The 25,726-nt window shown below is 35.4% G+C and overlaps 3 protein-coding genes across 3 annotated transcripts; 1 reads left to right on the forward strand and 2 right to left on the reverse strand.

Annotated features, from left to right (window-relative positions):
- Positions 1-11,440, reverse strand: LOC120281962 (sulfate transporter 4.1, chloroplastic-like). Its single transcript, XM_039288657.1, has 17 exons — positions 11,041-11,440; positions 10,522-10,570; positions 10,209-10,410; positions 9,431-9,599; positions 8,705-8,770; positions 8,518-8,625; positions 7,611-7,718; positions 7,451-7,516; positions 6,770-6,830; positions 6,523-6,650; positions 5,427-5,468; positions 4,831-4,947; positions 4,696-4,747; positions 1,173-1,311; positions 970-1,058; positions 777-853; positions 1-691 (listed from the first exon to the last, which is right to left on the reverse strand). The coding sequence occupies exons 1-17, from the start codon at positions 11,311-11,313 to the stop codon at positions 428-430; spliced, it is 2,010 nt and encodes a 669-aa protein (XP_039144591.1). The 5' UTR covers positions 11,314-11,440; the 3' UTR covers positions 1-427.
- A 3,108-nt stretch (positions 11,441-14,548) lies between these two features.
- LOC120282153 (2-oxoglutarate dehydrogenase, mitochondrial-like) lies at positions 14,549-20,125 on the forward strand. The gene is made up of 9 exons (XM_039288906.1): positions 14,549-14,612; positions 14,784-16,299; positions 16,529-16,755; positions 16,872-17,204; positions 17,560-17,806; positions 18,200-18,328; positions 18,407-18,622; positions 18,729-18,852; positions 19,584-20,125. The coding sequence occupies exons 2-9, from the start codon at positions 14,785-14,787 to the stop codon at positions 19,820-19,822; spliced, it is 3,030 nt and encodes a 1,009-aa protein (XP_039144840.1). The 5' UTR covers positions 14,549-14,612; position 14,784; the 3' UTR covers positions 19,823-20,125.
- A 1,386-nt stretch (positions 20,126-21,511) lies between these two features.
- On the reverse strand, positions 21,512-22,291 carry LOC120282367 (zinc finger protein ZAT12-like). The gene has a single exon (XM_039289172.1). The coding sequence runs from the start codon at positions 22,267-22,269 to the stop codon at positions 21,694-21,696; it is 576 nt and encodes a 191-aa protein (XP_039145106.1). The 5' UTR covers positions 22,270-22,291; the 3' UTR covers positions 21,512-21,693.
- Positions 22,292-25,726: the final 3,435 nt, after the last annotated feature.

Here is a 25,726-nt window from a genome sequence, read left to right on the forward strand (position 1 = left end):
TTAAATTCTGCATCTTCTTGCTATTGTCCTGTTTCTTGATATTGAATCGGTATTGTTGGTCTTGGGCATGAGTTTGTTTGTGCTTATTTATTATATGCTGTGATTATATTGTACTTTTTTCATGATACCATACTAAGAATATCATCATATATTGTGATCTCAAGAAAAAATTTGCATTATGTTTCAACCATGCAATTACATATAGGTGGTTTTATTACACAAGAATCAAAGCGGGTAACAAAAAGAGTACCATCTATTGTTTCAACCATGCGGTTACATATAGGTGGTTCCAAAACAATGTAGTATTACACAAGAATCAAGCTGGCAATAAAATTAAATACAAATAACATGGTTTCATGAATGACATTAAAATAATAATAATAATAATAATAATAATAATAATAATAATAATAATAAAACAACAATCCTAGGGTTGCGACTGAGGCAAGAGAGGCTCCATATTTGGGTCACCTTCCTGTTTCCAAAGATTCTGCAAGAAACTCAGATGTCTCTTGGGCGTCTTGTCTGAAAAATCCTTTGATGCTGAACCATCCAGGCTCTGCACATGCTGGAGACAGACTTGCACAGCATCATGCACCCGCACAAAACACCATTCCTTACCGATCAGATCAATAAGACCGGCTCGAGAAAGAGAAACATGAACATCCCGGTTTGGGTTGGCTATGGCAATCTGTAGAAAATCAAAACCAACATGTCAGTTCTTAGTTCCCCAGAAAAATAAAAGACACGGAAGAGATTGAAATTTGAGAGGAAACCTGGATGCCACGAGATTTGTACTCCTGATGTAAATCTTTGAGAGCTTGAACAGCACTCGAGTCTATGTATGTAACAGCTGCAACAATACAAGAATGAAAACAAACATAAATGATATTATCAAGAAACTAATGACCAATTCTAATAATTTTAAAAACTCATAATTAGCGGAACTGGCAAAGACGGGCAACGTACGGGACATCTCAATTATCACAAAATAGATTCTTTCAACTTCAGGCCCTCGTTTAGTGATTCCAGAAGCTTTTAGTTCATACTCTCTTAACCTGAGAATGTAGTTTATAATATATATATATTACTATATGAACAAAATAATTCTTAAAGGAAACTAGTTTCAAAATTAAGAAAGATAGTCAGTCCCGCAGAATGCAAATATATACCTGTCTTTTATGTAGCTTATGTTAGCGAAGTAGATGGGTGCATCAATTCGGACAACAACAATTCCATTGTATGTATATGCTTCAGGATACTGCTGTGTGTTTCTGTAAATAGTAGTTCCAGGAAGACGCCCTAACACAGCTGCATCCAAAGAAATCAACCCTTAAAGCTGAAACTTCCCAAGAAAACAATAGCTAATTTATTTCTCCCCACCTTTTAGAGGTCGGTATCCTCTCACCAATGATTCTAGTGAGATTAAACAAAAAAATGGCTTGTCGTCTTACCGATAATCTAATATGTTTTAGTTAATGAAACTTTTATGCAGTACTTGATAATTGTTAACAACACAATTAATTTGATATTGACGTTAATGTCATGGGTGCAATTTTCAAACCTTGTTCCCTATGTGCGGGACCCTAGCACTGATCCAAAGCCAACTTTCTCCCTTGCCTATTTACTCCGAAGATATACACGCACATAATAGTCCTTTCACTGGTCAACTAAACCTCCCATGCCGGTCTTGGTCAACTTGCTAGGACATTCGTGTATGCACCATTGTGTGCATGAGTGAATTTGCCCATACAAGTGATTACCACTGCTAATGTTTCTCAATGCAACAATCACTCAGGATCTTCTAATGCAGCAACTATCCGTGCTTGGCTCTGACAAGAGATGCCCCAAGGAATAGGACCTGGCTCATTCCCTGTCCCGCATCTCCACAATGCTTAAGTGATATATGCCGTCTAGACATTTGCCAAAACCAACACCTATGATACCTTGAGATCAACTGTAGCTTGATCTCGTACATGCGCTAGGGCCTCCTGGCTCATTCCCTGTCCCACATCTCCACAATGCCTCGGTAGTTCATTCAAATCTAATGCCTCGGCGACAGATTCCTACTTAATTGGAATGAACTTTCAACAAGATTGCAATTAGAATTTGAATACGATTGAAACTGAATAATTGCAATAAAAAAACTGAAATCTGATATTCAGCCATATAAAGGCTCAGCTGAACCGGAATAATGACTGCTATAACTGTGACAGTTTGTCAGCACAATGGCTATAAACACGCCCCACAATGCATCCGTAATACCTTTGCTAATAGCAACTCTAAACTCTCGTACCTCCACTACAAAGTGATGTACGACTTAGTCATATATACTTAACATCCTGGTATATCCGAAATATCTAGTGCCAACATCTCTTCTATCTCTTGAACACCCTGGACAACCATTCTGATGGAGCAGGAACCATGATTTGCCCCTTCTCATGCTATGTAGGCATTGCATAACCAATGTTTGAACTTTTTAATCACCAAGCTTCTTTTCATGGTCCTATCGTGCTTAGCACTAACACTCTACGCTCCTTTTCCCTTGTGCATTGACAGTTTCTCCATCCAAGGATATAAAATTCCATGCTTCACTGAATTCTGCCTAAGGGACACCGGCGCCCAAAGGATCATCCTTCAATAAGAATTCTAAACACACAGATTCCTACATCTAGGACTAGTCCGAGTTCAGGATCCATTATGGTAAAGGTTCTTCTAAACCACCCCCACCAAAAGATTCTGACGCCCACATCAGAGCTAAGTTGAGATAATTGACCCTCCTAAGCTTGACTTTTTCTACTAGAACCGTTTAGGCTGCAGCATACCTAAACACTGCTATTCTTCATGCACAAAGTAAAATTGTGCAACCATCACCATGCCAAATGCTCATACTTGTGTTTTTCCACATTCTTCGATCTACACACTGAAAATACTAGATTTCTATGCCTTATTTACTTCACCTGCATGATGATATCTCTATATCCCTCCTAGCTAAGCATTGGCCTGCAACGAACTTTTTATCATCATAAGAACTTTACACAAATCTTTTACACCATACAATCTTGTGATCTACACTTGTATAGTTTTCTTAACTAGTACTTTTCTTCCTAACAAGTACAAATTAAGTGCCCCTACTTTTAGCATCACAACTTTGTGCAAGCTCCCCTGCACCATGCAATCCTGCTACCTACACTTGCATGATCCTCCTAACTACTGGTTTATTTTCCTACCATTTAACTTTTCATCCTCAAACTCTTCTAGCGGCCAATGCGAACATAGCTTTACCTAACTTTACTTGACCAACTCCTCCGTTCTAGACAATACTCCCCTAACACCACACCACTTATACTTGCTTACGGCTTAGCAATTTCCGAGCTACATTGACTCTAGATTTTTTAGTCTTCTTGAAGTTTTTTCCATCCCTAGTTAAAGCTCTGTTCAGCCTCAAAGTACTCAATCAAATGTGCATTTTCGACCACATAACTTGCTCTACACCCTGCTATGTTGCCACCATTTATTATACAGTAATAAGCACACCTACGCCTTCAAAATAAGTCTTCACTTTGCTGCCATAAGAAAGGTGCCTCAAGTAGCATTTTAAGAAAACCCTTTTCTACTTGTTCACACGCTTCAATTTTATATAACTTAGCACCTCCAAACACTCGACAGGCTTCTGCAGTCTGCCAACTTTTAGCATATATCCACTTAAATAAGACCTTGGTATTTCTTATCTTTGTTGCCTCAATACCTCGACTTTACATATCCCTTTGGCTTATCTTCACTCTAGCATCTTTAGAAGTGTTTTGCTTCCGTGCCTTGGGCGTCCCTCCATCATTGCAATGATTGAGATACACTGCCTTGATATTCCCCAACTTTTCATAATTCCGTCATATTTCACTCATTTTAGATGCTTGTCTCCCATCTTTTTCCTTTATTGAAACTTGTAAGATAGTACCATGGCCCAAACAATTCCCTTGACTCTAGTTCCTTGACACTCCATCACTTGAATCCTCGCCCACAATATATGTCCTTAATAGCCATTTTAAAAACCCAACCTTGAATCTTGCTTCTCATGTTCCAATAATCGTCACACAACAATCAAAGCCCCATGTGGTTTGAGCTTCTCCCACTTCCACTCACGCCTTGTACAACATTGTCCAAGTTCCTTAATAACTCAATCTTTACATGGTTAATTTATTACTCAACTTCTCTCTTCAATTTCCCTTGTAAAGAATATCGCCTATTCAGTGCCTTGGTCACTTCACTATTTATCCTAAATAGCATCCAACCGGTCTCTAATCTTTTTGCTTGTGGTTGCACAACTCCTACACTCTGCTTGAACTTCAAGCACTGCACTAGATAGTTTTCGTATTGGTCTTTACTATGAGTTCGTAACCTTAACTTAAATCTTTGACTTATCACATCACTGGCACCCCCATGGATCCCAAATATGAGGATCCCTGTAGGACTTGTTCTTATCGGGATAAGCGTACCTGCATTTGGGACTTCCTTAGTAGAGGTCCCTAAAGTAAGGGTTCTCACAGTTACTTACATGCCTAAACTCATGAAGTGATCAACCATTTGTAAATACAAAATGCCGATTAAGATAAAAGTAGTCTCAGAATAAACATGTTTCATCTTATAATTAGCGCAAAAAACCATCTGCTAAATCAATATAACCATAAGATCACTTACCTATGTGGGGATTTGCTGATTCATGAATGACAAATGCAAGGGAGAAGCCAACCTGCAAAGCAAAAAGTCTTTTGCCATCAGCATTAATTGCGTCAATAAACAAGAAAAGTAAAGGTATCCACAGAGAAATGTTACCCCTATAAGGACACCAATCTCAATTCCGAAAAATAATGTTGTAATGCAAGTAATTGTCCAAAGAAGAAAATCCTTCTTATTCACGCGCCACAAGAACAAAGCTTCTTCATAATCCACCTACATATTAAACATTTTGAACTTAATCACAACATGAATCTTCATCATCAATGAAATAAACTGGGTCTTGTACACTAGGATGGATCAATATAACTAGAGAACACTGATTGTGACCAAGCGTTTTTGTATGAGAAGACTTGAAAATGGAGTTAATGAAAACATTGGCTATAATGAGCTTTGATGAGATGGTCAAGTGCCAACGAGACTTCAAATCCACCAATGTAACTACCGACCAAATGCATAATAGAAATTATGTGCACACCTTCATGAGCTGCTGCTTAACATCTTATTGCGAGCAAATGACTCAGAGGTGGAAACAACAGTAGCTAAGCTGACAGTAAAGGACAATAATGCCCACTCGCTGTGCAACTTGTACAGTTCAGCTGACTTCATCAATATAATTTTGAGTGGAAAAAGGAAATTATAGATGAAAAGTCTACGCTATTGTGAATTTTGGCAAGGCAGTTATTGATTCTTACCAGACCCACCACAGCAGATATCACAATGGCAGCCAATGCGCACTGAAATGGATACAAACAAAATACCTGGTAAGCAGATGTATTGTTGGTGGCAAAAAAGTGGAAAAATATTATGATAAGATTATAAACAATTTAAGGACATATTACATGCCTTTTTCTTATCATTTACATTTACCAGATATTTCATAACATATAATTTTGTTGCCCAATTTATTCTACCATTTCTGTATAATTTAATAAATTTTTTCCTATTTTTTTTTTCTTTCAATATTAGAATAGTCCTCATGCTCTATAATAGTCTTTTCAACAACATGGTAAAAATCTTCTGATCTTTACCAGCCCCATAGGTATTATTTTCATTCCAAGAGTTCATGAAAACATTACATTCACTGTTCAGTTTTTAGCATCATACCACTTGTGTGTTTCATTGCACAAAGCCTGTGAGCCCTTCAAATAAAGATTTTATGATTTCAGAGTCTATTAAAGCTAACATTACAACTTGCAATTATAAGACTCACAGTACAAAAGTGGTTAACCAGTATACGGGAAACTAAGGATCCAAAACTCTACTATGATATATGCATAGATTTATCAAACATTCCACATCAAATGTTGCCACCTTGTGAGATGTGTGCATAGAAATCATTTGAACTAACATATAGCATTGTACAGGTACCGTTCACATCCCTTCTTTTGACATGTTTCCCTAACTCAGATCTAGTTTCTTGACCACTTAATCATGTTTCACACAAAGGCACTACATATGACTGATCCAATTCAAACCTCACTAGGGTATTGTCTGCATATGTATCTTGTACCTGCAAATGAAATCTACCGAGGTTTCACATCTTGGCGCAGAATAAACAAACATGTGACTTAGAACTCGTCATCTCATTTTTATCTTCATTTATTTAAGAGAAGAATAAGCATAGTTTACTATTGTTTGCAAAATTAAATCGAACCACTAGGAATTTTCACTTTTAAAAAGCTTTTTTCATTGATCCCATGGTTTCAGCATGAACAAACTAAAGATGTCCGTAAGAGTAATCAGCAATACAGCTAGTTGATTGATCAACAATATAATGAAATACGCCACCTGTGGTATTTCTTCAAATAATGGTGTCAAAAACAAAAGGGCACATGCCATAATAATTCCCATTATAATTCCAGACAACCCAGTTTTTGCCCCACTCTCATGGTTTACAGCTGACCTAGAAAAAGAACCTGCATTCATAATATTACAAATATGTCTATAAAGGACGCAAAGGTTCAATTCAAATGTTTTACATAGTCAAGTACTTAAAGAAGATATATGGATACACCATACATCCTTAAACATTTACCTGTAGTAGGGTATGCAGAAAAAAATGAACCACAAATATTTGCAACACCAAGACCAAATAACTGTCAGAAAAAAAACGAAGAGTATTGATTAGTTTCTATGCAAAAGCTTTAAGTACTTACTCAGATATTCCGTCAGTTACACTAAACATAACTTTCAAGATAGCCCTCATCATTTTTAATTTACTCCACGAAGTAAACTTTTATCTTATTCAACCAAGCAATTTCAAAAGGGATAAGGTTCCCAACCATAGGCAAAAGTGTGGCAACACAATGGAACAAAACTATAGTGGTCTTGTTGTTCATTTGTCATCTCTCAGAATCTAAAATCCTTTTGTCTTCCTAAATAAGGACACACATCTCATGTCATCTGATAAACAAATCTCATGTATCCAATTCACGATCAAATATTAATGTTCAAATGCTTTTAATATAAATTAATTGCAAAATAAATAAAAAATACTCCATAACCATAAATCATACTATATAAATGTGATTTCCTCTATGATAAACTCTATGCGTTTGTATCAATATTGACATGTAGAGGTTAGAAAGCTTTCAATACCTTCTCATCAGCCAATGGCAGATTATGGCCATATAGAACTTTGAACTTATATAAGACTGGGCAGATAATAGAAACAAAAAAAATATTAAAAAAGTCATTGCTCATAAGAAGAACTTACTTCTTGATTTGAGTCCAATTCATACCCATTCTTCGCTGCCAAAGCTTTAGCAATCCCTACTGACTCCTGTAATTTTAGAATAATAGAAAAAGAAATTATTGACAGTAGTGAAACAGAAATGAAGAAAGTACAGTATTTAAAGTAATTTGATGTGCTATACCAAAATGGCAACACCAGTGATCAGCATTGCAGTTGGGACCAGAGATTGTGCATACTGAAACTCTTTAGGAATGGAGAATTTTGGAAGGCCTTGTGGTATCTCACCAACCTAAGAAATGAATCATAACACAAATATCAATCTTCCTACAATAAAAGGGGTATTTTAAATAATAATTTTCCTGCTTTATGCATTCACCTAAACTACAGGTTAGAGGTTTACACCAGCTAAGAAATGCAGTCAAATTCAAACCAACGTATAAACGCATGGCGTGCAATTTATTATTATCCAATTCCTAGATAAGAACTTAATTACAAAAATACGCTTGATGGATTTTAGTTCCATTGTTCAATTTGTAAAGAGTAATGAGACCCCACAGAATATGTACAAAGTAGGTTTAACTTTCCAACTCTTTCATAAACATTGACTTTTTCTCAAGATCGCCAATATCATGATCTCGAGATGGATGGTTATAAATGAGTTGGGAAGTCTATTTAGTAAAACTAGTTTGTACAAAAATACATTACTCGTAAGTTAATCGTGTAACATGGTTTGATTCCACCAAAAAGACACCAGCTATCAACAATAAAGAATTAATGGCCAAGGAGTAACCATGACCCTCTTGGCTAAGGAGTTTTGTGTAATTTCTCAAAGAATAACTACTTGCACTAACCACATAGTATTTTATATTACAAAATCCCTGCAATTGATGCGCGAAGTAATTCTAATGAAGATCTTTCAAATATTTTCAAGATGCATTTCATAAAGAAGAAGCCAAAAAACTGACTGGTTTGTAATTTTTTTACCCTTTGCATTTAAAGACTTATGGATATTATTGGACAAAAGAATATATATCACGCATAGCCATGCAGTATTTGAGAACTTAACATAAAATGAAAAGATGGCTAACCACAGAAATTGAAGGTGGATGAAATATTTTCACAAAAGCTGTACCCAGCACAACTGCTGTAAGAGGCCCTGATGCTCTCAGAAATCGCAAGCTCTTTCTTGATTTACCCTTTGATGTCAAACATGAAAGAATTGAGATTCAGGTCCTGGCATCTTGAAGATGGATATAAATGAAATAAAGATCCTACCCAATGTTTCATTGTGAGAAGAATTCCAAGCATAGCAAAACCCATCACAAAAGGGGGCCAAGAGAACTACAAAAAGAAACTGCCACAAAGGGTTAATGACAGCAGTTATCATAACTAGTAAATCATTCTCCCCAATAAGGCAAAGGAAATCAGTAACCAACCACGAAAAAATAAGTATAAAACAACAACATGGCCAATTATTACTTCTTGTCAAAAGACAAAAAGCCAACCAATGAATGTCATGCCAAGATAGACTATAAATGATCTCATCTCCAAACAAAAATAATTTAAATAAAATAATGGAACACCATAATCTTTATGGCGTTTAAATATGACAAGAGGTTTTACAAAATCAAAAGATGCAAATTAGTTTAATTTTATGGTAATGGAAAAATGAAATAAGTAACAAATCTGATAAACTATAATCCATATTCTCGATGAGTAACATAAAGCAGAGCAATAGCATAACACTAGGTCTGCCCTCTCGTGGTGCTCAAAGTAACCAAATTCCCCTAGCTGACCTATTTTTATCCCTTGAACTGATTGGTCTAATTTTTGAACTTTTTAAAATTAAGCAAGCTTCTATTGTCCCTTGGTTTCTCCACGAAGAAAAAGAATATTAATATAATAGTTGTAACTCTAATATGTTTGTTGTTATCCTATGATCTATAAAAGAAAAAACATATAAACAATTATTAATTTGTCAACATCACGTGAAAAGCATACATCACTTGCTCCATCAATTATGCTCCTGATAAGTGGTATTATTTCGCTGCTTCGAACAATATTGTATCCCAAGAAATATTTTGCCTGGGACAATGCAATTACAATGGCTGAAGCAGTGGTAAAGCCAGAAATGACGGAGTGGCTAATGAAACGAATTAGCCATCCGAGCCTGCAGCAAGTTTCAACAAATGGAGTGGTTTAGGGGTAATAATAAAAGAATAGATAAAAAGAGCATGTATCGTAGTTTCTAGCCGTATCAAACTGAATTCAAAACAATGAATACATAAGCTTCTAGCAAAGGATCCTAAAATAAAACTACAGTCACCAGGAACAAATGTGGCTAATGAAACTGATTAGCCACCCAAGCCTGCTGTAAGCTTCAAGGATTGAGTGGTTTAGGAGTAATAATAAAAAGAATAAATTAAAGAGAGCATGAATAGTAATTTCAAGCTATATCAAACTGAAATCAAAAGAATGAATAGACAAAATTCTAGCAAAGGAAAGGATCCTAAGTAAAAATACAGTTACCAAGAAGAATCTGGGGTTGTTGCAAAACCAACAAGTTTAGACATCAACACAAACTTATTACACAGTCCTATATATCCAGATCTGGTTTGAACTGAGAGTTCATTGTGATATATAATATTGCATGGACAATTATGACAGACATGAACATTTATAGATGATACTATAATGCAGAATCAAGCTGCAGATAACCACAAGCACAGTAAAAACAAAAAAACAAAAAAGAAACAGAAGAAAGAAAATGATCACATACCTTAACAATCCCATTAGACATTCCAACACCCCAACCATAAATGCCAATAATATAGCGAGTTCCGTGTATAGCTCATCTGAGGAATGAACAATCCCACCCAATACATTAGAGACTAAAAGAGATACAAGTGCCACTGGACCAATTGCAAGCTGTCGCGATGAACCAAATATAGCATACACAAAAATAGGGACCAGGCCAGAGTCTGTACCAGAAAAACACATTGAAACATTAGAGACAATTGACCAACCTATGTAATTAGAAAAGGGTTCTGATAAGAATGATGACAATAAAAGGTAGCAAAAACAAGACTCACATAGCCCGTAAATTGGATGAAGCCCTGCTAACTTTGCGTATGACATCGACTACACATTTGCATTAAATAAACCAATTAGTTGATTCTTTTTTCACAATTCATGCCAACACTACAACTGTTATATTGATAGAGAAAAAAGACAATTAAGAACCACATCCAAATCAATACATTAACAGCATTAAAAACAGGTTTCAAGATTAGATTACTGAAATATCACCCACTACTACCTCTGCATTTCATGATTTGCATAAGTAAAAAGATAACAAGGTACAAAGGCCTATTGTTGCATTTGAAAAAAAAAAAAAAAATCTACAAAGCAACTACCTCAAAAAAATCAAAAGAAATTCAAGAATAATTTGTTCCTTCATTTCCTTTCGTTTAATTTCCAATCCTAATTTCATGCATTCATCCTCCTTTTAGTTAAGTTAACCTCACATCTCTTCCAATTTAAACAAACCTTAAATCAATCACAAATCCAAGAACTGCAAAGAAACGAAGAACAACGAGAACCGATGCTACCTGAGGAACGAGCATAACTCCAACGGTGATGCCAGCCATGAGATCGACTTGGAGGTAATCCTTCACACGATAACTCCGGATCCAGCGTGCGCAAGGGAGAAACAAGTCCACCCACTCAATAGCCGACATCGCCCGGAGCCTCGAAACCCATCCTCCGATCCAGGATTCGGAGGGAAGAGCCGCAGCCGAAGCCGAAGTCGAAGGATGCTGCAAGGGTATGATCTTCACAGCCCTGGAACCAGAGGAGCCATAGGTCGCCGACGACTCCTCCATCACCCCTCGAGAAGGACGGAATTCGAATGGAAGAGGAATCGATGATGGTTTTACATGAGGGTTTGCTTGATGGTTTAGAGAAGGAGATGAAGAGGATGTATCTGGACGGCAAATGGGGAGAGTGATGGTAACGTGGGACTAATGAATTCCGGGTATAAATAGAACTTAAGAATTTTGAATTTATTATTATTATTATTATTATTATTATTTTATGAACGTTGAACCTATTTTAAAACAAAATCCTTTATTTTTTATTTATTTTTTAAATAGGTTCCGTTTCTTATTTTGGTTTTCTCTTTGATTTAAGATTTTCTTTGAATTAAATTGATTGGAGCTAGGATTATTATATTGATGGTTGGGGTTTATTTTTGAATTTTATTTTAAATTATTAGATTTTTATTTATTTATTCTGCCGCCAAAATAAAGCGTTGCAAAATGTGGGGCCCGGTCCTTGTACTCGTCACCCAATTAATTGCTGATTGAAGGTTCCTGGTGGCCACCCAATCATTTTTTTTCCTTATCTACTTATGTTTCGTATTTTTTTAACTTTTTCTTACAATAGATTTTTTCTTATTCAAATGCAAATTTAGGCAAAAAATACAAAATTTTCAAATCCATCTGCCTCAAATTATATGTAGCTTTAAATTTTAATTATTTTCAAATTATCTACAACTAAGCACTAACTTAATAATGTTTTATATAAATATCTCAAAATTATTTATTGTATTTTCAATTGTATAACGAAAATAACATGCTATTGAATAGTGGTATGTATAAAGTGGATGAAGTTCTTGTAACTAGGCAATGTGGTACTAAACAATATAGGAATATTTTAAAAACTAAATTGGGCCCAATATACATGGGCCTCCAACAAAAAGATCTTGATCTAATATGAAATGGCTTTCCAATGCTTTGTTTGATGCTCCCATGTCACGAAATAACTTCTTTCTATTTCTGAAACTTTTATACTTCAAATAAGTTTCACATAGGATCAATAACTTGTAGGCTCTTCATGAAACAATATTAATTGCTTGAGATGCTCGCTTCCATCGTCAAGAATTTGTTTAGGTTATTGTTGTGGAGCACGTATCTCAACAATCTCTACGTGATAATCATGATAGATGTTAATTAGGTTTAGACACACTAAGCAGATATATAGTATAACATACTAATTAAGCAGGTAAAGCATATTGCTAATTAGCTAGATAAATAAACTAAGCATCTGGATCTCATTACTAATTAAGAACTTGCATTAATTAAACAATAAGATGCAACAAGCCAAACAAGAAAATGTAACATCAGGGAAGTTGCCACCATCTAGCTTTCTCTATTGCTCTTCAGACGTTTTTTTATTTTTATTTTTTTATAATTCTATGAAAAGATTGCATTTAATATTTTTTAAAAAGTTCTCACATAGAATACATTTTGAGTCTGGAGAGGTGTATTTTATTTTAGTTTTTCTTTTTGAATGTTACTTTCATGATTAACTTTGTAAAATTGTTGTTTCTGAAGAGGAACTGATTCATCCTGTTGTTTTTAGTTTGGTGTCTCCTTGATGATAGATGGATCAGTTGATATGCTTAAGGACATGTTTTGTTTATGAAGAGGGAGTTGCAAACTTTAGCAATTTGATTTAGCTATATCCTCAAGGCATACATGGATTAGGTGGCATAAGTTGTTAATCTTGACTGAGAGTGGAACTTATTCTTTTGCTGTGTTAGTCTAAGCCCTATAATTTTTCTGTATTGTTTGTTTCTACTCAGTCATGATAACATGTGCTTTTCAACTTTGTTGCTTGCCAAACTTTTTGAAAAAAATGTTGCTTGCCAAACTCTCTTGACTCTGTTTTTAAATTGATGGGGGAGGTTTATTCTATTTTTTAAATTTCTATTTTCAGAAACTGCTTCACTTTGCATGCCCCTCTAGCATGTGGTTTTGTTTGTTTCATTCCTCTAGCTATTTGATGGGAGAGGTTTATTCTATTTTATTTATTTCTATATATATATATATATATATATTGCTTCTTATTAGCCATCAAGATTTTGTTTTGCCTTCTCATTGTTTAACCTGGTATTTTTTTTATTCACTAAACTAGACTATGTTTCTCTGATGTTCTAAATGTTGAGCAACTTTTCTTTTCAATAGCTCTAGATATAACACAAAGGCTTGCAGGAAGTGATTCTAAAGCAGATGTAACAACCAGTTATCCATTTGGTGTTAAAACTGTTCTAAACTTTGTTCTTATTTTTCTTCTGTAATTTGAAAGTAAACAGTAAATACTATTGTGTGATGGCAGGACCTAACTATTAGGATCAACATATCAGATGCCATTAGTGAGGCCAAACTTGCCGAACATTTTGGCTTGCTGTGCATGGTAGCACATTAATAGGAAGTTTATGTGAGTAAGCATTCAACTCTCCTTCCGTTTTAATATATTTTCTTTACTATGTCTCAGTTTTAGGAGTTGTTTGGTCGACAGTAACAACAAATATAATGTAATTTTTTAACATATAAGTGAAAAAAATCTTATATTTGACTTGCTGTGAAATGTTAAAGCAAATCACATCTCAGTCCAATTTTACAGTTATTCTGTAATTGAAAGTTGAGATCAATGAAATGTTATGAAACTTTCTTATTACAATCACCATCTTAGTATATTTATTATGTTATAAACTATAAGAAAAATAATGTTATTGCTATATCATAAACTCTAATTTGTATTACCTTTTAAATGAAATCTCTAATTTATTTTAAATTATATTAGATACAATTGTGTTTGAAATTTAAATTCTAATAAATATATTAAATATAGTGATACAAGTTATTATTTATGTATATAATGAAAGGGCTTTCAGTTCATCGATAACCTCGCATGTACTTTCTCGTAGTGGTTTTATCCATCTTGTCAAAATATATATATACATATGTAAAATATTAAAAGCACTTATACATATATTTTTAATGTTATATATCACTATTAATTTTATTAATGTATCGAATAGATGATATATTAAATTCATTATTCCAAAATAATTATAATAATAATTCAATATACATGTTACATACCCGTCTTTTATCAAATAAATATTCCTATAGTTCTGACTTCTGAGCACGTTTTCTATTCAAAATTCAACAGCGCCGGGGGCATGAATCCTATCTCAACCGTCCATCCCCATCTATTGCATCTCTGCCGTCCATTTTACCAATAAAAGAATACAAACCTCTGACCCTCTCTCCCCCCCGTTGTAAACGAGCGTCCTCACTTCCCTCCGAGATTCTCCTCTTCTTCTTCGTCTCAGGTTCGATCTCCTCTGAAAATTTCCATTTTTTTTTCCTTTATAATTTCAATAAATAAACATAAAAAAAAAAGTTTTATATTCATTTTAGAAATCCATTAATCGATGTTTTGATTCCCAAAAATCAGTTTTATTTATTTATTTATTTATTTTTGTTTGGAAAAAATCGAGCAGGATGGTGTGGATTAGAGCCGCATCGAGCGTTGCTAGATCGGCTCTCCGACGAGCATTAGCTCAAACACCTCATCGGCGTCTATTGCACTCGACGCCTCTCCGGCCGAAGGCCGCTCCGGTCCCCCGTGCTGTTCCTCTCTCCCGGCTCACTGACAGCTTCCTCGATGGTACAAGCAGCGTGTACCTGGAGGAGCTGCAGCGCGCGTGGGAAGCGGATCCCAGCAGCGTTGATGAATCCTGGGACAACTTCTTCCGCAACTTCGTCGGCCAAGCTGCCACCTCTCCTGGAATCTCCGGCCAGACGATCCAAGAGAGCATGCGCTTGCTCCTGTTGGTTCGTGCCTACCAGGTCAATGGCCATATGAAAGCCAAATTGGATCCTTTGGGCTTGGAGAAGCGCGTGATCCCCGACGATCTAGACTTGGGATTGCATGGGTTCACCGAGGCTGATCTGGATAGGGAGTTCTTCCTCGGGGTGTGGAGGATGTCTGGGTTCTTGTCGGAGAACCGCCCGGTTCAAACTCTCCGTGAGATTTTGAACCGGCTTGAGCAGGCATACTGTGGGAACATTGGGTATGAGTACATGCACATTGCTGATCGGGAGAAATGCAATTGGTTGAGGGACAAGATTGAGACTGTGAAGCCCACTAGTTATAGTCAGGATCGTCGAGAGGTCATTCTTGATAGGCTTATTTGGAGTACCCAGTTTGAAAATTTCTTGGCCACGAAATGGACTGCAGCTAAAAGGTTTGGTTTGGAAGGAGCGGAGACTTTGATTCCTGGCATGAAGGAGATGTTTGATCGAGTTGCAATGCTTGGTGTGGAGAGCATTGTGATTGGAATGTCTCATCGAGGAAGGTTGAATGTTCTTGGCAATGTTGTTAGGAAGCCTTTGAGGCAGATATTCAGTGAGTTCAGTGGTGGCACGAAGCCAGTGGATGGGGAAGTCGGGTTGTATACTGGTACTGGTGATGTCAAGTACCATTTAGGGACTTCGTATGATAGGCCGACTCGGGGAGGGTATAGAATTCATTTGTCTCTCGTCGCAAATCCTAGTCATCTGGAAGCTGTTGATCCACTTGTGCTTGGAAAGACTCGGGCGAAGCAGTTCTACTCTAATGACACTGACAGAACCAAGAATCTCGGAATCTTGATCCATGGAGATGGAAGCTTTGCTGGACAAGGAGTTGTTTATGAAACTCTTCATCTAAGTGCCCTTCCCAACTATACAACTGGTGGGACAATTCACATTGTCGTCAATAACCAAGTGGCATTCACAACTGATCCAATGTCTGGGAGGTCTTCGCAGTATTGTACAGATGTTGCAAAAGCTCTAGATGCACCGATTTTCCATGTGAATGGCGATGATGTGGAAGCGGTTGTTCATGCATGTGAACTTGCAGCTGAGTGGCGCCAGACTTTCCATTCTGATGTGGTTGTTGATATTATATGTTACAGACGCTTTGGACACAATGAGATTGATGAGCCTTCTTTCACACAACCGAAAATGTATAAGGTGAGCTCTTATTTCTGGTATACGTTATGGTTCTTGAGTCATAAAATTTCTACAATGGGTTAGCATAGTCTTGTGCTGACAACATTATGCTAACCCATTATAGACATTTTATGACTCAAAAACCATAACTTATAGCAAAAATAACAGTTATAATATTGTTGTATTATCTGTTATTGGATTGCGGTTGGTATGATCTTGTACTAATCTAATTAGTCTTGTGCTGAACTAGGTAATTAGGAATCACCCGAGGGCACTTGATATTTATCAAGAGAAACTTCTAGAATCAGGACAAATTTCTAAAGCAGACATTGAGCGGATTAATAAGAAAGTTGATACTATTCTGAATGAAGAGTTCATTAACAGCAAAGATTATGTTCCGAGAAGAAGGGACTGGCTTGCAGCATATTGGGCTGGTTTTAAGTCACCTGAGCAGATATCACGAGTTAGAAATACTGGGTATGTTAATATCTCTTTCTCCTGACTGCAATTTCATTCTTCAACAAATGTCTCTGTCTTTGGATGCTATTTGAATATAACATCTTCTATTAATATATATGTATATATTATTCCAGTGTTAATCCAGAGATACTAAAACGTGTTGGCCAAGCCATTACCACTCTCCCTGAGAATTTCAAGCCTCATAGAGCAGTAAAGAAAATTTTTGAGCAGCGTGCTCAAATGATTGAAACTGGGGAAGGCATTGATTGGGCTGTTGGAGAAGCACTTGCTTTCGCTACTCTTCTAGTGGAAGGTAACCATGTCAGGCTTAGTGGCCAGGATGTTGAAAGAGGTACATTCAGTCATAGGCATGCTGTCGTTCATGATCAGGAGACTGGGGAAATATACTGCCCTCTGGACCATGTTGTCATGAACCAAAACGAGGAGTTATTTACTGTTAGTAACAGGTACTTGAGTTAAACGTTTTTGTCCAATTGGAGTTTTTTTCTTACACATTTTCCTGGTTCAAGATTTGTTTGGATGACAATTTTTTTTCTCAAATGAGATTCACTTTACCTGTTTCACGAATGGTTCATGTTTCAACTATGACTATTGATGTGTCAGGATCATTTTTCATTCTTTGCTCCTGTTGATTAAATTTCTTTGATATTCTTATTTCAATCATTAAGAATTCTGTTGGGATCTTTCTTATTGTGTTATTTGAGTCATGCTTTCCAAAGATAATTTATCACCAATTTTATCACTTGATGGTTTAATCCTTTGCCATTGACATTCTTTTTTTTTTTTTGTAAATTATCACAGCTCTCTTTCTGAATTTGGTGTACTGGGATTTGAGTTGGGTTACTCTATGGAAAATCCTAATTCATTGGTAATTTGGGAAGCTCAGTTCGGTGATTTTTCCAATGGTGCTCAAGTTATGTTTGACCAATTTTTGAGTAGTGGAGAATCTAAATGGCTACGCCAGACAGGGCTTGTTCTTTTGCTTCCCCATGGATATGATGGTCAAGGTCCCGAACATTCTAGTGCTCGATTGGAACGCTTCCTGCAGGTAGATTCTAAATTATTGGCTTAGTTATTTACTGCTTGGAGTTTACACCTGTGAAGCATTCACCAGATTGAAATGTTATGCTATCCTTGCACTGTTATACACAGGCTGTCTTTCTTGTGTGAACTTTGTTGCAGTAACATTGGTTAGTTTTTTATCGCATTGGATTGTGGTGTATTTAGAAATAGGTGTTGTCCATGGCAATCCTCTTTGATCACATTGGAGGTTTTTCTTACTGTAGTCCCCCAACCCCCCAAAAAAACTGTGACATTCCTGTCTTTATTTACCCATTTGCTGTTGTAAATATCACTCTTGCATATAGTTTTTGTAACTAAATTGTCATTTATTATAATTATATTCTCCTACTAATATGTTTGGAAGTAATTACTTCCACAGATGAGTGATGACAATCCTTATGTTATCCCTGAGATGGATCCAACTTTGAGGAAACAGATTCAGGAGTGCAATTGGCAGGTTGTGAATGTCACAACACCTGCCAATTATTTTCATCTCCTGCGGCGCCAGGTTAGCCTCTCTGAACATGTGTAAGCCTTTGAAATCTTTATTATTCTTGGTCTGATCAATCTTCTGTTTGGTGATTAGATTCACAGGGAATTCCGGAAGCCTCTTGTTGTCATGGCTCCCAAGAACCTTCTTCGGCACAAAGATTGTAAATCACATCTATCTGAATTTGATGATGTAGTAGGTCACCCAGGGTTTGATAAACAAGGAACACGCTTCAAGCGCCTTATCAAAGACCAAAATGATCATAGTGATATGGAAGAAGGCATTAACCGATTGGTATTGTGCTCTGGGAAGGTAAGCATTTCCTTTGTATTGATATTCATTTCTGGGTGTGCATGAGGAAATCTAGTTGGTTTTTTTTTACAGTGGAAATTTCATGGTGGCATGTTTCACATTACAGGTGTATTATGAGCTTAATGAAGAAAGGAAGAAGGTGGACCGCAAGGATGTTGCCATTTGCCGTGTTGAACAACTTTGCCCATTCCCCTATGACCTTATCCAGCGCGAGTTGAAGCGTTATCCAAGTATGTGAATTTATCATACTTAGTTAGTCTATCCATGTGAATTTATCAGTGATGTTATTTTCATAGTTTATAATTACTTTGTTCATCCAGTAGTGTGCGCACTAGTTTTGACCAGCTTTATTAAGCTGGGAATCTTTCTAGGTACTTTCCCACAGAAACCTTAGAATTGACTATTTGAGTCAGTTTTTGCCCCTATGTTCAATAGCATTCCAGAAGATATTAAAGATTAAAAAAAAAGTTTGAGTATATTCCTTCCAGATGATGGTTATCAGCATGCAAGAGAAGCCAAATTGAAATTGATATTAGTAATCAATAACTTCTAGAACTGCCTCCCCAAAGACTATGCCTAATTGTCCAACCCTTGAGGTTAACTGATGTCTACTTATTCTTATGAATAAATACCAAACATACTGAACGATCTGAATGCGTGTGATTAATGTTTTTTGGATATGTGTGTCATGAAGACTCTGACTAATAGTGCAACCCTTGAATTTAACTGATATCAACTCATTCTTCTGGACAAATCCTGAACATCTCGAAGGTTTTGAATGTGACTAACAATTTTTTAGATATGGTTAAAACAACGCGGTTGGAGACCATTTTTTGCTCCTTACTGTTTCTAGGCCTGTCTGTCTCCTGTGAGACTTTTTGCTGCCGGGCATATGTAAAACCTATTTCAAACATAGATGATGATCCTTGGAGATTGTTGCTCATGTAATTCTGCATTTCAGATGCGGAGATAGTTTGGTGCCAGGAAGAACCAATGAACATGGGAGCATACAGTTATATTAGTCCGCGCCTTTGCACTGCAATGGGGGCACTTGGCAGAGGAACCATGGAAGACATCAAATATGTCGGAAGGGGACCATCTGCTGCTACAGCCACTGGTTTCTATTCTGTTCATGTTCAAGAGCAGACTGAACTCGTTCAAAAGGCATTGCAGCGAGAGCCGATCAATAACCTGCTTTAACTTTTCAGGTATCAAGCTTTCTAGAGAAAATAAGGATGTCGGCTTTCAAACTATTCACTAAATTTTGATGTGGTGATATATCACATTGTCACAATATCTTGTTTATTTGTCATGTTCAACTGAAATTTTGCTTAACATTAATGTATTTGATTAGTCAAAAATCATCGGAAATAATGGCTTTGTAGTCATCTATTTCAAACTACACAAATGTTTTTTGTTTTACAGAATCTTGTAATTTCATTAATTACAAGGAACCAATTTTCAGTCATCTCAATCTTAAAAACTTTGATGTATTCACTAGTTACCAGATATGAAATGCTCTTAAATCTTCATTCCAGTACAATTTTATAAACTTTGTGTGCTTGTTATTTAAATTCAAAGCAAGGTCAGTCCACTAAATATATATATATATATATATATATATTTATTTATAATCACTGTCCTGCTGGAGAAATATACTAATCGTGGTCAATTTATTTATGAATAAAAATAGTCCTATTTGCAAATTGTAACTAAAAATAACACGCCAAACATAAATCTTAGTTACTGTTATTGGGTCAAACCTTCAAGAAGGCAACTTCAGATGCTCTAGTGGCAAACTCTCGGCTTCTCCGTGTCATAATAATGAGCACGGTCCACTTAAGATAAATTAATTACGCATACAACACGTTTCAGCACATGATCTCATTTGCATTAGTCTAGTGAAATCATCCTCTGCTCTCTAAAGCAACTTTAATACCTGTCTTTCATCCAAATTTGCTTTATTTTATTTTATTTTATTTTATATAAAAATGGATAAAATCAAATTTATGGAGGAGAATTTGATAAAAATATTATAAAACGTAAAACATGACAAATACAAGAGACTAATCTTTGTAACAAGAGAGTTGGTATTTCATTTTTCTTTCTATGTCAAATCAAAGATTTATGATTAAAAAAAATATTATAAAAAATTATGTTTATTTTCTCCATTGATTGAGAGAAGCGAAGTTCTTCCTATGCGAAGCAAAAATTTGGCTTTAATATTTAGGCCGGTGAATTATATCATGCTAAAATAACATCAAATTGATTTTGAGAGAAGCAAAGAATTATATCATGCTAAAATAGCATCAAATTGATTTTGAGAGAAGCGAAGTTTTTCTTTTTTTAAAAAAAAGTGGATAAACCACCGATCTATTAAATTTGATGCTATTATTTAGCTTCATTATTTAATAACTTCACTTAGGAGAAGCGAAGTTCTTCCTGAGTGAAGCAAAAATTTAGCTACATTATTTAGACTGATAAGTTGTATCATGTCAAAACAGCATCAAATTAGTTTTGAGAAAAAAACGAAGTTCTTCCTCTAACAAAAATTCAACATTAATATACGACTAATAAGTTGTATCATACTAAAATAGCTTGAAATTTGTTTCAACAGAGTAAATTTGTCTTAAAAACTAGATCTCAAATTTTCTTCTATGTAAATTACACATATATTGTTGTTGTGATAATTTCTCCATTTAATAAATTTTTAATTTCAAATTAAATTAACTCACCAATCAAAGTCAACATTATATATTACTGTGATTGCGGAATAATTATGAACACCTTTTTCTTCTTAAGATCGATTCATCACCAAAATCAACATTTCTGTATAATTCAGACCAATTTTGCACATGCACCATTATAAATAAATAAAAAAAAAACAAATTATAAAATAACTCTATCATTATATTTCCAACACAACCCCCAACACATACAAGAGATCTTCGGTTCAAAAAACCAAAAAAAAACCTCAAAAAAACAAAACAAAAGAAAAAAGTTACCATATAATCACTATAAACAAACTACAAAAGCTCAACCTCACCCAATAAATTAAAAGAACAAAAAAATTAATGAAAGCAATCCACCATCCTGAAATTATCAACAGAGTTGTCATGAATCCCACCAGTTCCCATCTTCAACCATGATTCTCCTCCATTATCTTCCAACGGTGGCAAGTTCAAGTCAAAACACATAACTCTCCGGCCATGTGACTTCTTCTGCACCATATTCTCATGTCCAAAACCTTCAGTCATGGCTCTGTGCCTTCTCATGTGCCCACCCAGCGCTTGTCCGATTGCAAACTCCAGCCCACAAACCGAGCACTCATGCACCTTCGGCTTCGACCCTGCCGAGCTCTGTGCCGGCCCATCTCCACCCAATCTTGGCTTCTTATGACTTGCTCGGTGTCCACCCAACGCTTGGAATGATGGGAATTGCCTGTTGCACGTCCTGCACTCGAACACACGTCCTGTGGACGTCGACGAGTCTTCTCCTCCGGCAACTCCTGATCCTGATCCTGATCCTGATCCTGCATCAGCTTGAGGATGATCACCACGAGATAAGAGCATCAAAACATTGGCCATGCTCAAGCTCTGATCAATGGCCTCCACTTGTTCTCCTCCAACTCTGAACCTCTTAGTCATGTTTTTAGTCTCTTGGAAACTTGGGACAAAGCTTGTATTTATAAAGAGATTTAAAGTGAGTTGTTTTGAGTTTTAGAGTTGTGACTTTGCAAGCAATGGAGCTGTCATCTTGACACGTAACACATTGATGGTTGTTGTATTTTGTGAAAGCATGGCATGGATCAGGACTTCAGTAGTTGGATGGAGGACACGTGAGGGTGAGATAGGTGGTGACGTGGGATGTGTAGCTGCTTCAAATATTTTTCTTTTTTTGTTGGTCATCATCTAGAAATTATTATGGGTAAATGTAAAAGCTTCTGGATTCTGGTCAGCGAAATGGTGCATATATATCGTTGGTGTTTGGATCAGATTGATTACTTTGGTTTGCTTGGCATGAGAGGAAAACATGCAAGTCCTCCGTGTTGAAAGTCATGGCAGTGATCAATCTAGAAGTATGAACTTGAGTTTTCATATATTACTTGTCCCTGGTGTGCTTCTTTCCTCATTAATTTGTTTCATTTTGTTTAATAATTAGAATAATAATTAAATTCAGACCATGCATATATGTTATAAGAAATAATATATATAATCTAAGATTATTAAGTAATTAATTAATTTCCCAGCCTCTAGTTTGGAGTGAACCGAATGTAGCAAGTTTTGATAGAGACGTTTGCCAGCAGCTCTTGTGAAGTGTGGGAACAAAACTTAGAATCAAGCTATGTTTCCAATTTCTATTGGACCACTTTGTAAAATGCTGCACACTTTACTTGATATATCATCCACGTGTCCATTCAATGTATCTAAGCAAGGAAAACGTGGATTCATATCCTACCTCTAAGCTCTCCTATCCAAAGTCTCAAATATCTTTTAACTCTTTCACACACTTGTACTACTTAGCTAATTAGAACTAAGTAATTAATAAACTAATTAACAAGTTAATTAACTCCATGTTTAAATTCCTAATTAATCACAAAAAAAAAAGTGTCTTGATCTGTATCATATCTATAACATATAAAAACAAGAACAAGTCTATCTGTTTTGGCCACACATGAGATAAAGTCATTGTCAACTTTGCTTATCAAAGTGATGTAAGCGTGTGGCTTGTTCAGCTGAGTTTGTGACACGTGAGATGCTTATCTGTTTACGTGGGTGTGCTCTTACGGAATCACTACCATTGCAGGTGAGAAGAGATTTCCATCTGTTTTCATAGAACCACTTAATTTGGCATGTAATAATAATAACAATATTATTATTATTATTATTGCAAATTAAAGGTGATGAAAATAAAAGAGAGTCAAAAACATGGAGATCATTTGTAGACGTTCCAGACTTTGGTTGGTTGGTTGGTCTGGTGGGATAGAGAATGACTAGTTATCTGGTGAACTTGCTTTTTTGTACACTTTTTCTTTAATGAAGATGAGGATGAAGGGAAAGAACTGCATGCACGTCTTCTTGTTTTTTTCTTCTTTTTTAGTTATTGGAGATGCTAAAATATATTGATTAAAAGGTGAAGAGATATACACCTGGTTGAGCTACAAGGAGCTAGTGTAGATGAACTTTGCTTTTTAGAAGCCCTAGCCTAACTCTTTATCTAGTTTGATTTGGAAGTGGTGGATAGGGATCACTGACACTTATGAGTTCTTGCTGAACTAATTTATACTTTATAATAATTAAGACTTTGCCTTTTTTTTTGTTTTTTGAGGGGGAATCTGTTATTATTAACTAGTGCTGCATGTTGCTGTTTAATTATACTTAATTATTAGTTTAATTATATATATGTACCTAAGTCAGCAACCATAACAGGTATATTTATATGTGATTGTGGTTTTGGTGTAGTTTGTTTCTTTCCTACTTGTAGTTAATTCCCTACAGCTGCCTTCACATAATAAACTACATATTAAAGCATGATGAACAGCATATGTAAGATTCTTTTCTCTGTATTTTACTTAGTGGGTACTGTGGCTTATTATAAATTATATTGATGGTAGAGATCTATGAAAAAAAAAAATAATTAGTAACACCTTCCTTGTATAAAGGTAATGGGGAAATTTAACTGATTCCACTATGTTAAGATATAATTATATAAAATAACAGTTTAAAATATAAGATATACAAAGTAATATAATGAGTCAATTATAGTGAGCTTTTAACTAATAAGAGAAAAGAGAGTGTAATATAAACTATAGACGCAATAAGGTATTGCATATTGGCAACATGGCAATAGCATATGGAATAATTATATATAAATGACATTTATAATTGTAAAAGATAGAAGAATAAGTCTCACCTGTACACTAAATACATTGCCACCTACTCTTAATATGTTGCAGCAAATGTCAGATAAAAACAATTTGACAATAAAAATATATTTAAATTATTTATTTAAAAATTCATTTTTACATGGTGCACATCCAATAGCCAAGATATATATATATAAATTCTGATCATCAAATAAAAAAAAAAACAGAGAATCTATTTGGCTATATATATATATATATACACACACCTTATTAACATACAGAGATATAAAATAGTATATATATTAGCATGTCTAACAAACTTAATCATCCACCTAACTAAAAATTAAGGTGCACCTAATCATGATTAGTGAATTAAAATAGAAAATTAGAAGCCTTCTTCAAATAGAGATCATGTGAAGAAACTTCCTATAGCTAGCCCCTGGTATGGACTATGGATAATGCCTCTCCTTGACTTTGATTAACCGCATCACAAATAGAAGACTTCCATTGAAGACTTAATCTATTTTTATGCTTGACATTTAGTATTATTCATTCACACAATAACTTCAAAGGCAAGTCCAACAACCTACCTCCTCATTAGAAGACTTGGTACAACATTGGACTTGGGAGCTTGAGTCTCATAAACTTTTGTGGAATATACTGATACTAGAATAAGCACCTAATTATTAATTCCAAAGAAGAAATTAATGGTAGGTGTATTACAATGGTTATTCAAGTCAACATGGTGACTTGGCTCATCTGCCACCTTTCTACCTAGTCATCCATTGATAAGTCTATAGTGTGTTCTAATCCACATCCAAGCTAATGGGAATTTGCACTACAATTTCACAATAAATCATTAAAACATTATGTAAAATTATTTATTGATTAATCATAGAGAGAACAGTACACACACATATATATATATATATCCAAAGGCCGCAAGCGGTATTAAAAAAACTGCCAAATATAGCTATGCATCAGTTACAGTGATTTAATGACCGTTTAAAGATAAATTCTCCCTAGCATGCATACAGCTCCAGAAATAAATATTGTTTCTTCTGTAGGGGATTCATATCAGGACCGACAAATAATACTGATGAACAGTATTGTGCTATAGTGTATAGTGCTTGAATAGTACTATGAGAGCAAAGTTTTGAACACCTGCCCCTTACGTAGTTTATGGTGAATTACCAGTACTGCATAAACTTTTTTGTTATATTAAAAATTAATAAATA

Source organism: Dioscorea cayenensis, chromosome 18 (assembly GCF_009730915.1).
Source record: "Dioscorea cayenensis subsp. rotundata cultivar TDr96_F1 chromosome 18, TDr96_F1_v2_PseudoChromosome.rev07_lg8_w22 25.fasta, whole genome shotgun sequence".
In the NCBI taxonomy this organism is placed as follows: domain Eukaryota; kingdom Viridiplantae; phylum Streptophyta; class Magnoliopsida; order Dioscoreales; family Dioscoreaceae; genus Dioscorea; species Dioscorea cayenensis.